This window comes from Oncorhynchus gorbuscha, unplaced genomic scaffold (genome assembly GCF_021184085.1).
Source record: "Oncorhynchus gorbuscha isolate QuinsamMale2020 ecotype Even-year unplaced genomic scaffold, OgorEven_v1.0 Un_scaffold_6924, whole genome shotgun sequence".
NCBI classification, from domain to species: domain Eukaryota; kingdom Metazoa; phylum Chordata; class Actinopteri; order Salmoniformes; family Salmonidae; genus Oncorhynchus; species Oncorhynchus gorbuscha.
Genome location: NW_025750422.1, coordinates 1 through 14237, shown reverse-complemented (window position 1 = coordinate 14237; position 14237 = coordinate 1). Strand labels below are relative to the sequence as shown.

General features: G+C 46.4%; 1 protein-coding gene across 1 annotated transcript; it reads left to right on the top strand.

The window, feature by feature from the left end:
• Positions 1-281: 281 nt before the first annotated feature.
• On the top strand, positions 282-14106 carry LOC124029599 (RING finger protein 175-like; the record flags this gene model as incomplete). The annotated part of the gene is given in 6 exon segments (XM_046341257.1): positions 282-398; positions 6646-6683; positions 9224-9365; positions 10084-10238; positions 12955-13062; positions 14093-14106. Coding segments are annotated over 6 exon segments (478 nt in total), but the record flags the coding sequence as incomplete, so codon positions are not given.
• Between the last annotated feature and the right edge of the window lie 131 nt (positions 14107-14237).

Below are 14237 nucleotides of genomic sequence, written 5' to 3'. Positions count from 1 at the left end.
TTCTTAACTGACTTGTCTAGTTTAAACAAAGGTTAAATCAAATGAAAATAAATCGATCAAGCATCTTTTTATGCTTTAATTTTTTAAATTTTATTAAAAACAAATCAATACATAAAGCACATGAGGGAACACAAGCATACATAGATTACAAACAATGGACAATCGAGCTAGTGGGGTACAATATCACATTACAATTACACAAGGACCTTAATAAGGGACATGCATATACCTTTTTACGCTTTTTCTACGAGGCTGTCTTACGTAAACTACGTACGGTACGTGGAATTCTTACGTTGGCAGCGTAGCTGTCAGTTTCTAAGTCGAGTTGTGTGTTTAGCGAGCCGGCTAGCTAGTTAGCTCCAATAACAACAGGAGATATGGCTGGACTTCAACCCCAGGTAACGCTTATATGGTTATCTACGGCTTACAACGGCCTGTGTTTATTAGCTAGTTAGCTCAACAATTAACGTTAGCTACTGTTTATACAACCAGGTGAATTGACGGCATGCATAACGTGGTCGTGAAGCTAAATGCTAAATGCTAGCGGTTCCCAATGGGTCGTTGTGTTTAACCTGAAAACATCTATAGATAGATTATTCTACTACGACAGGGTGTGTGGCAACATTTAAAAAATGCGTCTTAGATTCAGTCCTTCTCCATACGTTTTGGTTGATAGCTGCAATAGCTAGTAATCATATGACTTTTATTTATTTTGTATTATTATTATTTTTAGATCAACGCCAGTTAACCACCTATTGCAGACATTTGTAATCAACGCGTCATCTAGGTTAACGTAAAGCGAGCTAGATCTCGTAAATATCACACATCTGCTTGTTTTACAAGTCTAGACTACTAACGTGTAACGTTACTATAAATGACTCCCTTCGCTAAGAAATGGGCGAGATGTGGGGTGTGTTCATTACGACAATTCTGTAGCAAAACGGAAGCAAACAGAACGAAATGGGGCGGGACCTAGATGAATTTGTCCAATAGACACGTTTTGCTCTGTTTGCTTCCGTTCGGTAAACGGTTTCCGCAATGAATACGCCCTGTATTCTCTCTTTTCTTGATTGTGACAACCCCCCCACCTCTCTATCTCTATCTCTATCTCTATCTCTATCTCTCTCTCTCTCTCTCTCTCTCTCTCTCTCTCTCTCTCTCTCTCTCTCTCTCTCTCTCTCTCTGTCTCTCTGTCTCTCTGTCTCTGTGCTCTCCCCTCTCTCTCTCTTCTCTCTTCTCTCTTCTCTCTTCTCTCTTCTCTCTTCTCTCTCTGTCTCTCTGTCTCTCTGTCTCTCTGTCTCTCTGTCTCTCTGTCTCTGTGCTCTCCCCTCTCTCTCTCTTCTCTCTTCTCTCTTCTCTCTTCTCTCTTCTCTCTTCTCTCTTCTCTCTTCTCTCTCCTCTTCTCTCTCTCTCTCTCCACTTCTCTCTCTCTTCTCTCTCTCTTTTCATCTCAATTAAATTTGAATTGAAGTGCATTATTGACATGGGAAACATATGTTAAAAATTAGCAGTAAACATTACCCTCACAGAAGTTCCAAAAGAATAAAGACATTACAAATGTCATATTATCTCTACATACAGTTTAATTACTTGTTACTTTTATTTCTTATTCTTATCTGTATTTTTTAAAACTGCATTGTTGGTTATAAGGGGCTCGTAAGTAAGCATTTCACTGTGAGGTCTATTACACCTGTTGTATTCAGCATTTCACTGTGAGGTCTACTACACCTGTTGTATTCAGCATTTCACTGTGAGGTCTATTACACCTGTTGTATTCAGCATTTCACTGTAAGGTCTACTACACCTGTTGTATTCAGCATTTCACTGTAAGGTCTACTACACCTGTTGTATTCAGCATTTCACTGTAAGGTCTACTACACCTGTTGTATTCAGCATTTCACTGTGAGGTCTACTACACCTGTTGTATTCAGCATTTCACTGTGAGGTCTATTACACCTGTTGTATTCAGCATTTCACTGTGAGGTCTACTACACCTGTTGTATTCAGCATTTCACTGTGAGGTCTATTACACCTGTTGTATTCAGCATTTCACTGTAAGGTCTACTACACCTGTTGTATTCAGCATTTCACTGTAAGGTCTACTACACCTGTTGTATTCAGCATTTCACTGTGAGGTCTATTACACCTGTTGTATTCAGCATTTCACTGTGAGGTCTACTACACCTGTTGTATTCAGCATTTCACTGTCAGGTCTACTACACCTGTTGTATTCAGCATTTCACTGTAAGGTCTACTACACCTGTTGTATTCAGCATTTCACTGTGAGGTCTACTACACCTGTTGTATTCAGCATTTCACTGTAAGGTCTACTACACCTGTTGTATTCAGCATTTCACTGTAAGGTCTACTGCACCTGTTGTATTCAGCATTTCACTGTCAGGTCTACTACACCTGTTGTATTCAGCATTTCACTGTCAGGTCTACTACACCTGTTGTATTCAGCATTTCACTGTAAGGTCTACTACACCTGTTGTATTCAGCATTTCACTGTAAGGTCTACTACACCTGTTGTATTCAGCATTTCACTGTGAGGTCTACTACACCTGTTGTATTCAGCATTTCACTGTCAGGTCTACTACACCTGTTGTATTCAGCATTTCACTGTAAGGTCTACTACACCTGTTGTATTCAGCATTTCACTGTGAGGTCTATTACACCTGTTGTATTCAGCATTTCACTGTGAGGTCTACTACACCTGTTGTATTCAGCATTTCACTGTCAGGTCTACTACACCTGTTGTATTCAGCATTTCACTGTAAGGTCTACTACACCTGTTGTATTCAGCATTTCACTGTGAGGTCTACTACACCTGTTGTATTCAGCATTTCACTGTAAGGTCTACTACACCTGTTGTATTCAGCATTTCACTGTGAGGTCTACTACACCTGTTGTATTCAGCATTTCACTGTAAGGTCTACTACACCTGTTGTATTCAGCATTTCACTGTAAGGTCTACTGCACCTGTTGTATTCAGCATTTCACTGTCAGGTCTACTACACCTGTTGTATTCAGCATTTCACTGTCAGGTCTACTACACCTGTTGTATTCAGCATTTCACTGTAAGGTCTACTACACCTGTTGTATTCAGCATTTCACTGTAAGGTCTACTACACCTGTTGTATTCAGCATTTCACTGTGAGGTCTACTACACCTGTTGTATTCAGCATTTCACTGTCAGGTCTACTACACCTGTTGTATTCAGCATTTCACTGTAAGGTCTACTACACCTGTTGTATTCAGCATTTCACTGTGAGGTCTATTACACCTGTTGTATTCAGCATTTCACTGTGAGGTCTACTACACCTGTTGTATTCAGCATTTCACTGTCAGGTCTACTACACCTGTTGTATTCAGCATTTCACTGTAAGGTCTACTACACCTGTTGTATTCAGCATTTCACTGTGAGGTCTACTACACCTGTTGTATTCAGCATTTCACTGTAAGGTCTACTACACCTGTTGTATTCAGCATTTCACTGTAAGGTCTACTGCACCTGTTGTATTCAGCATTTCACTGTAAGGTCTACTATACCTGTTGTATTCAGCATTTCACTGTGAGGTCTACTACACCTGTTGTATTCAGCATTTCACTGTGAGGTCTACTACACCTGTTGTATTCAGCATTTCACTGTGAGGTCTACTACACCTGTTGTATTCAGCATTTCACTGTGAGGTCTACTACACCTGTTGTATTCAGCATTTCACTGTGAGGTCTACTACACCTGTTGTATTCAGCATTTCACTGTGAGGTCTACTGCACCTGTTGTATTCAGCATTTCACTGTGAGGTCTACTGCACCTGTTGTATTCAACATTTCACTGTGAGGTCTACTACACCTGTTGTATTCAACATTTCACTGTGAGGTCTACTACACCTGTTGTATTCAACATTTCACTGTGAGGTCTACTACACCTGTTGTATTCAACATTTCACTGTGAGGTCTACTACACCTGTTGTATTCAACATTTCACTGTGAGGTCTACTACACCTGTTGTATTCAGCATTTCACTGTGAGGTCTACTACACCTGTTGTATTCAGCATTTCACTGTGAGGTCTACTACACCTGTTGTATTCAGCATTTCACTGTGAGGTCTACTACACCTGTTGTATTCAGCATTTCACTGTGAGGTCTACTACACCTGTTGTATTCAGCATTTCACTGTGAGGTCTACTACACCTGTTGTATTAGGCGCATGTGACTAATAACATTGACATATGTCTCTCTAATATGGTCATACATTGGACAGGAGGTTAGGAAGTGCAGATCAGTTTCCATCTCATTTTGTGGGCAGTGAGCACATAGCCTGTCTTCTCCTGAGAGCCATGTCTGCCTACGGCGGCCTTTCTCAATAGCAAGGCTATGCTCACTGAGTCTGTACATAGTCAAAGCTTTCCTTAAGTTTGGGTCAGTCACAGTGGTCAGGTATTCTGCCACTGTGTACTCTCTGTTTAGGGACAAATAGCATTCCAGTTTGCTCTGTTTTTTTTGTTAATTCTTTCCAATGTGTCAAGTAATTGTCTTTTTGTTTTCTCATGATTTGGTTGGGTCTAATTGTGTTGCTGTCCCCTATGGGGTTTGTTTGTGAACTGAGCCCCAGGACCAGCTTGCTTAGGGGACTCTTCTCCAGGTTCATCTCTATGTATAGTTGAAGTCAGAAGTTTACATACACTTAGGTTGGAGTCATTAAAACTCGTTCATCAACCACTCCACACATTTCTTGTTAACAAACTATAGTATTGACAAGTTGTTTAGGACATCTACTTTGTGCATGACACAAGTCATTTTTACAACAATTGTTTATAGACAGATTATTCAACTTATAATTCACTGTATCACAATTCCAGTGGGTCAGAAGTTTACATACACTAAGTTGACTGTGCCTTTAAACTGCTTGGAAAATTCCAGAAAATTATGGCATGGCTTTAGAAGCTTCTGATAGGCTAATTGACATAATTTGAGTCAGTTGGAGGTGTACCTGTGGATGTAGTTCAAGGCCTACCTTCAAACTCAGTGCCTCTTTGCTTGACATCATGCGAAAATCTAAAGAAATCAGCCAGGTTTGTCTGTGACGACCGGTCTCTATAGCCAGACTCTCCTCTCTGGGCAGCCAGGTTTGTCTGTGACGACCGGTCTCTATAGCCAGACTGTCCTCTCTGGGCAGCCAGGTTTGTCTGTGACGACCGGTCTCTATAGCCAGACTGTCCTCTCTGGGCAGCCAGGTTTGTCCTCTCTGGGCAGCCAGACTGTCCTCTCTGGGCAGCCAGGTTTGTCTGTGATGACCGGTCTCTATAGCCAGACTCTCCTCTCTGGGCAGCCAGGTTTGTCTGTGACGACCGGTCTCTATAGCCAGACTGTCCTCTCTGGGCAACCAGGTTTGTCTGTGACGACCGGTCTCTATAGCCAGACTGTCCTCTCTGGGCAGCCAGGTTTGTCTGTGACGACCGGTCTCTATAGCCAGACTGTCCTCTCTGTCAGCCAGGTTTGTCTGTGACGACCGGTCTCTATAGCCAGACTGTCCTCTCTGTCAGCCAGGTTTGTCTGTGACGACGGTCTCTATAGCCAGACTGTCCTCTCTGGGCAGCCAGGTTTGTCTGTGACGACCGGTCTCTATAGCCAGACTGTCCTCTCTGGACAGCCAGGTTTGTCTGTGACGACCGGTCTCTATAGCCAGACTGTCCTCTCTGGCAGCCAGGTTGGTCTGTGATGACCGGTCTCTATAGCCAGACTGTCCTCTCTGGGCAGCCAGGTTTGTCTGTGACGACCGGTCTCTATAGCCAGACTGTGCTCACTGAGTCTGAACCTAGTCAATGTTTTCCTCAGTTTTCTATCAGTCACAGTGGTCAGATAGTCTGCCACCATGTACTGTCTGTTTAGAGACAAATAGCATTGAAGTTTACTTTGATTTCTTGTGGTGTCTTTCCAATAGGTGATATATTTTTATTTTTGTTTTGTGATGATTTGGTTGGGCCAGACTTTCTGAGTGCTGTCCTGAGGCTCTATGGGGTTGGTTTGGGTTAGTGAACTGGGCCTCAGAACCAGCTGGCTGACTGCTGTCCTGAGGCTCTATGGGGTTGGTTTGGGTTAGTGAACTGGGCCTCAGAACCAGCTGGCTGAGGGACTCTTCTCTTGTTTCATCTCTTGACATTGTAGAGCTGTTTGATGGAATGTTTTGGGGTCACTTGTTCTTAGATGGTTGTAAAATGTGATGTCTCTTTGTTCTATTTGAATAAGGAGGTGGTATTGGCCCACTTCTGCTCTACGTGCTCTATTTTTCTTTGCACTTGCAATACGGTCTGCATGCAGTGTTTCGATTGGATGTTTGTCCCATTTGGTAAATTCATTATTAGAGTGTGGACCCCGTACTTCACTGCCATATAGAGCAACTGGTTCTAGAACTGATTGGAATATTTTGAGCCAGATTCTAATTGGAATTTCTATTTTAATGTTATTTTATAATGGCATAGAATGCTCTTCTTGCTTTCTCTCTCAGCTCATTCACAGCCCTGTGAAAGCTACCTGTGTTGCTGATACTTAGTCCTAGATATGTGTAGTTTTTAGTGTGTTCTAAAAGAACTCTCTCTCTCTATCTCTTCCCTCTCTCTTCTCTCCCCCCTCTCTTCTAGGGGGATCTCCTGAAAATGACTCACAGGGAGAACTGGAAGTAAGTCCTCATTTAGAACCAGTAATTGGACAGTGAGAAAGTAGAACCCGTAATTGGGCAGTGAGAAGGTATATATACCCCTTGACTCATTCCACATTTTGTTGTGTTACAGCCTGAATACACAATGGATTAAAACAATGTTTTTTCTCTCACCAATCTACACACAATACCCCATAATGACATCACAATACCCCAAAATGACATCACAATACCCCATAATGCCATCACAATACCCCATAATGCCATCACAATACCCCATAATGCCATCACAATACCCCATAATGCCATCACAATACCCCATAATGCCATCACAATAACCCATAGTGACATCACAATAACCCATAGTGACATCACAATACCCCATAGTGACATCACAATACCCCATAGTGACATCACAATACCCCATAGTGACATCACAATACCCCATAGTGACATCACAATAACCCATAGTGACATCACAATACCCCAAAATGCCATCACAATACCCCAAAATGCCATCACAATACCCCAAAATGCCATCACAATACCCCAAAATGCCATCACAATACCCCAAAATGCCATCACAATACCCCAAAATGCCATCACAATACCCCAAAATGCCATCACAATACCCCAAAATGCCATCACAATACCCCATAGTGACATCACAATACCCCATTGTGACATCACAATGCCCCATAGTGACATCACAATGCCCCATAATGACATCACAATACCCCATAATGACATCACAGTACCCCATAACGACATCACAGTACCCCATAACGACATCACAGTACCCCATAACGACATCACAGTACCCCATAACGACATCACAGTACCCCATAATGACATCACAATACCCCATAATGACATCACAGTACCCCATAACGACATCACAGTACCCCATAATGACATCACAGTACCCCATAATGACATCACAATACCCCATAATGACATCACAGTACCCCATAACGACATCACAGTACCCCACAATGACATCACAGTACCCCATAATGACATCACAATACCCCATAACGACATCACAGTACCCCATAACGACATCACAATACCCCATAATGACATCACAGTACCCCATAACGACATCACAGTACCCCATAACGACATCACAATACCCCATAATGACATCACAATACCCCATAATGACATCACAATACCCCATAATGACATCACAATACCCCATAATGACATCACAATACCCCATAATGACAAAAAAAACATAAATATTCAGACCCTTTGCCACGAGACTCTAAATTGACCTCAGGAGCATCCTGTTTCCATTGATCATCCTTGAGATGTTTCTACAACTTGATTGGAGTCCACCTGTGGTAAATTCAATTGATTAGACATGATTTGGAAAGGCACACAGCTGTCTATATAAGGTCCCACAGTTGACAGTACATGTCAGAGCGAAAACCAAGACATGAGGTCGAAGGAATTGTCCGGAGATCTCCGAGACAGGATTGTGTCGAGGCACAGATCTGGGGAAGGGTACCAAAACATTCTGCAGCATTGAAGGTCCAAGAACACAGTGGCCTCCATCATTCTTAAATGGAAGAAGTTTGGAACAAGACTCTTCCTAGAGCTGGCCTCCCGGCCAAACTGAGCAATCGGGAAAGAAGGGCCTTGGTCAGGGAGGTGACCAAGAACCCGATGGTCACTCCGCCAGAGCTCTAGAGTTCCTCTGTGGAGATGGGAGAACCTTCCAGAAGAACAACCATCTCTGCAGCACTCCACCAATCAGGTCTTTATGGTAGAGAGGCCAGACAGAAGCCACTCCTCAGTAAAAGTCACATGACAGCCCGCTTGGAGTTTGTTTTTTCATTGTTTTTTTTAGTACATTTGCCATTTCTAAAAACCTGTTTTGCTTTGTCATTATGGGGCATTGTGATGTCATTATGGGGTATTGTGATGTCACTATGGGGTATTGTGATGTCATTATGGGGCATTGTGATGTCACTATGGGGCATTGTGATGTCACAATGGGGTATTGTGATGTCACTATGGGGTATTGTGATGGCATTTTGGGGTATTGTGATGGCATTTTGGGGTATTGTGATGGCATTTTGGGGTACTGTGATGTCATTATGGGGTATTGTGATGTCATTATGGGGTACTGTGATGTCATTATGGGGTACTGTGATGTCGTTATGGGGTACTGTGATGTCATTATGGGGTATTGTGATGTCGTTATGGGGTATTGTGATGTCACTATGGGGTATTGTGTGTAGATTGATGAGGAAAAATAATAATGTTATAAATAAGGCTGTAATGTAACAAAATGTGGAATAAGTCCAGGGGTCTGAATACTGCTACCTACCTACTGTAGTGAATTCTGAATCCACTGTATGTCTCTGGTACCTACTGCAGTGAATTCTGGGAGTATTCATCCACGTCCTGGTATCTGACTATTGTTAGTGTCCCACAAGGCTAGATCTCAGAGAAGCTCATGGAAGTTATTTTTGACACTGCTCTCATTCTAGAGAGCTTCATCATGGCACCTTTTAGATCTCTCCTTCTCCCCCCCCCCCCCCCCCCAGAGTACAGCATGAGCGCCTGCACGTGAAGCACCGGGGCCATGAGGCCATGCATGCAGAGATGGTGCTCATCCTCATCGCTACGCTAGTGGTGGCTCAGATCGTACTGGTACAGTGGAAGCAGCGGCACAACCGCTCATACAATGTGAGTACAGCAGCCGGCGACTGCCTGGGTGGGTTGGATCCAAAATGGTGGGTTACAGGAGCCAGACGGTGTGTATGACTGATTTACATCCACTAGAAATGTGTATGTGGTTAAAGACACACACACACACCTGACACCTCTCTCTCTCTCTCTCTCTCTCTCTCTCTCTCTCTCTCTCTCTCTCTCTCTCTCTCCTCTGTCTCTCCTCTGTCTCTCTCTCTCTCTCTCTCTCTCTCTCTCTCTCTCTCTCTCTCTCTCTCTCTCTCTCTCTCTCTCTCCCTCTGTCTCCTCTCTCTCTCTCTCCCCTCCCTCTGTCTCCTCTCTCTCTCTCTCCCTCCCTCTGTCTCTCTCTCTCTCTCTCTCTCCTCTCTCCCTCTGTCTCCCTCTCTCTCTCTCTCTCCCCTCTCCTCTGTCTCCTCTCTCTCTCTCTCTCTCCCTCCCCCTCTGTCTGTCTCTCTCTCTCTCCCTCTGTCTCTCTGTCTCTGTCTCTCTCTCCCTCTGTCTCTCTCTCCCCTCTGTCTCTCTCTCTCTCTCTCTCTCTGTCTCTCTCTCTCCCCCCTGTCTCTCGCTCCCCTCTGTCCTCATCTCTCTGTCTCTCTCCTTCTCCCCCTCTCCCGTCTCTCTCTCTGTCTCTCTCTCTGTCTCTCTCTCTGTCTTTCCCCCTCTCCCCGTCTCTCTCTCTGTCTCTCTCCCTTCCCCCTTCTCTCTCTCTCTCCAGTTGGTCACCCTGCTCCAGATGTGGGTGGTTCCTCTCTATTTCACTATAAAACTCTACTGGTGGAGGTTTCTCTCCATGTGGGGAATGTTCTCTGTCATCACCAGCTATGTCGTCTTCAGAGCGACACGCAAACCACTGTCCTGTCGGACACCACGGTACGCTGGAGGGGTGGGGGGTGGGGGGTTAACCACTGTCCTGTCGGACACCACGGTGCGCTGGAGGGGGGTGGGGGGTGGGGGTTAACCACTGTCCTGTCGGACACCACGGTACGCTGGAGGGGTGGGGGGTGGGGTTAACCACTGTCCTGTCGGACACCACGGTACGCTGGAGGGGGTGGGGGGTGGGGTTAACCACTGTCCTGTCGGACACCACGGTACGCTGGAGGGGGTGGGGGGGTTAACCACTGTCCTGGAGGGGAGGGGGGTTAACCACTGTCCTGTCGGACACCACGGCACGCTGGAGGGGGTGGAGTGGGGGTTAACCACTGTCCTGGAGGGGGGGGGGTTAACCACTGTCCTGTCGGACACCACGGTACGCTGGAGGGGGGAGGGTTAACCACTGTCCTGTCGGACACCACGGTACGCTGGGGGGGTTAACCACTGTCCTGCCGGACACCACGGTGCACGCTGGAGGGGGGGGTTAACCACTGTCCTGTCGGACACCACGGTACGCTGGAGGGGGGTTAACCACTGTCCTGTCGGACACCACGGTACGCTGGAGGGGGGTTAACCACTGTCCTGTCGGACACCACGGTACGCTGGAGGGGGTGGGGGGTTAACCACTGTCCTGGAGGGGGGTTAACCACTGTCCTGTCGGACACCACGGTACGCTGGAGGGGTGGGGTGGGGGTTAACCACTGTCCTGGAGGGGGGTTAACCACTGTCCTGTCGGACACCACGGCACGCTGGAGAGGGGGAGGGTTAACCACTGTCCTGTCGGACACCACGGTACGCTGGAGGGGGTTAACCACTGTCCTGTCGGACACCACGGTACGCTGGAGGGGGGTTTAACCACTGTCCTGTCGGACACCACGGTACGCTGGAGGGGGGGGTTAACCACTGTCCTGTCGGACACCACGGTACGCTGGAGGGGGGTTAACCACTGTCCTGTCGGACACCACGGTACGCTGGAGGGGGTGGGGGGTGGTGTTAACCACTGTCCTGGAGGGGGGTTAACCACTGTCCTGGAGGGGGGGGGTTAACCACTGTCCTGGAGGGGGGTTAACCACTGTCCTGTCGGACACCACGGTCACTGGAGGGGTTAACCACTGTCCTGTCGGACACCACGGTACACTGGAGGGGGGGGGGTTAACCACTGTCCTGGAGGGGTGGGGGGGGGTTAACCACTGTCCTGGAGGGGGTTAACCACTGTCCTGGAGGGGGGTTAACCACTGTCCTGTCAGACACCACGGTACGCTGGAGGGGGGGGTTATCCACTGTCCTGGAGGGGGTTAACCACTGTCCTGGAGGGGGGTTAACCACTGTCCTGTCAGACACCACGGTATGCTGGAGGGGGGGGGGTTAACCACTGTCCTGGAGGGGGGATGGGTTTAACCACTGTCCTGTCAGGCACCACGGTACGCTGGAGGGGGGGGTTATCCACTGTCCTGGAGGGGGTTTAACCACTGTCCTGGAGGGGGGAGGGGTTAGCCACTGTCCTGGAGGGGTTAACCAATGTCCTGGAGGGGGGGGATTAACCATTGTCCTGGAGGGGGGAGGGAGGGGGTTAACCACTGTCCTGGAGGGGGTGGTTGCCACTGTCTGTCAGACACCACGGTATGCTGGAGGGGGTTAACCACTGTCCTGTCAGACACCACGGTGCGCTGGAGGGGGTTAACCACTCTCCTTTTGGACACCACGGTATGCTGGAGGGGGGGGCAACCACTGTCCTGGAAACCACTAGGGAGAGAGGTTATTCACTGTCCTGGAGGGGGGTAACCACTAGGAGAGAGGTTATTTACTTTCCTGGAGGGTGGTTAACCACTAGGGAGAGAGGTTATTTACTGTCCTGGAGGGGGGTAACCACTAGGGAAGAGGTTATTTACTGTCCTGGAGGGGTAACCACAAGGGAGAGAGGTTATTTACTGTCCTGGAGGGGGGTAACCACTAGGGAGAGAGGTTATTTACTGTCCTGGAGGGGGGTAACCCACTAGGGAGAGAGGTTATTCACTGTCCTGGAGGGGGGGGTAACCACTAGGGAGAGAGGTTATTTACTGTCCTGGAGGGGGGTAACCACTAGGGAGAGAGTTATTTACTGTCCTGGAGGTAACCACTAGGGAGAGAGGTTATTACTGTCCTGGAGGGGAGGTAACCACTAGGGAGAGAGGTTATTCACTGTCCTGGAGGGGTAACCACTAGGGAGAGAGGTTATTTACTGTCCTGGAGGTTGGGGTAACCACTAGGGAGAGAGGTTATTCACTGTCCTGGAGGGGGGTAACCACTAGGGAGAGAGGTTATTTACTGTCCTGGAGGGTAACCACAAGGGAGAGAGGTTATTTACTGTCCTGGAGGGGGGTATTTACTGTCCTGGAGGGGGTAACCACTAGGGAGAGGTTATTTACTGTCCTGGAGGGGGGTAACCACTAGGGAGAGAGGTTATTTACTGTCCTGGAGGTAACCACTAGGGAGAGAGGTTATTTACTGTCCTGGAGGGGTAACCACTAGGGAGAGAGGTTATTTACTGTCCTGGAGGGGAGGTAACCACTAGGGAGAGAGGTTATTTACTGTCCTGGAGGGGAGTTAACCACTAGGGAGAGAGGTTATTTACTGTCCTGGAGGGGAGTTAACCACTAGGGAGAGAGGTTATTCACTGTCCTGGAGGGGGGGGGGTAACCACTAGGGAGAGAGGTTATTCACTGTGTGTGTTTTTCAGGATGGTGTATAAATGGTTTCTATTGGTCTATAAGCTGAGCTATGCTGTGGGAGTGATTGGATACCTGGTCATCATGGTCACACTGTTCGGCTTCAATGTCTTCTTCAGGTGAGTGCTAGAGCATCACGCAGACTATTCCTGACTGATTTAAAGCTTTTTGGGCTCGTTTCAGTTCGTTAAAGAAATTAATTTAAAACGAATCACCGATTTTAGGTGTCAAAAGATTTTTTAGATTAACATTAAATGCGCTGTTATGTGGATTGAATGCTGTAATAACACAGACTAAACCAGGCCCCTCACTGACCATTTACTACTGATCACTTATAAACCATCAGTTATTCACATTACTTTAATAAAATGACTATTTTTTAGTAGTTCTTCAAAGTAAATAAGGCTTTTTGACCTCTGAATACCTACTATCAATCTCTTAGATTATGTATTTTCAGGTAGCGATGTTGCTAGGCAACAGCTGCTCTCTGTATCACCTCAGGATCTCACCTCAGACCGGACAAGTAGCTGCGCAATGGATTATGGTCGTTGCTTGTTAATGACCATGACTTCTACGCTATACTATGTAGAATATTGGCCTGTTGGAAACTACAACTCCCTACTACATCCCACACTTCAGGCTGGATGTGGTTTATCTCTAGAGAAACTACAACTCCTACTACATCACACACTTCAGGCTGGATGTGGTTTATCTCTAGAGAAACTACAACTCCCTATTACATCACACACTTCAGGCTGGATGTGGTTTATCTCTGAGAAACTTCGCTCCCTATTACATCACACACTTCCAGGCTGGATGTGGTTTATCTCTAGAGAAACTACAACTTCCTCTACATCCCACACTTCAGGCTGGATGTGAGGCTCACAGAAACAACCTAATTCAAGTCATTGAACCCGATGTCGGTCAATTTAGTTGTTTAAAAACAAAAATAACTGACATTTCCTCAGGTTTAATCGTCAGCACTAACATACAAAAACACACACGCACAGAGAGAGACACACACACACACACACTTGATTTGGCGTGTATCCGAAACAGCACCTGACCCACCCTATTCCCTAAATAGTGACTAGAGCCCTATGGGGGGCATTTTGGATCAAAACCTATTAACGTTGTGATGTGTTGTAGGATCAAGGCTGAGGGCTCTATGGATGTGTTGTAGGATCAAGGCTGAGGGCTCTATGGATGTGTTGTAGGATCATGCTGGGCCGAGGAGTCCATGGATGTTGTGTTGTAGATCAAGGTTGAGGGCTCTATGGATGATGTGTTGTAG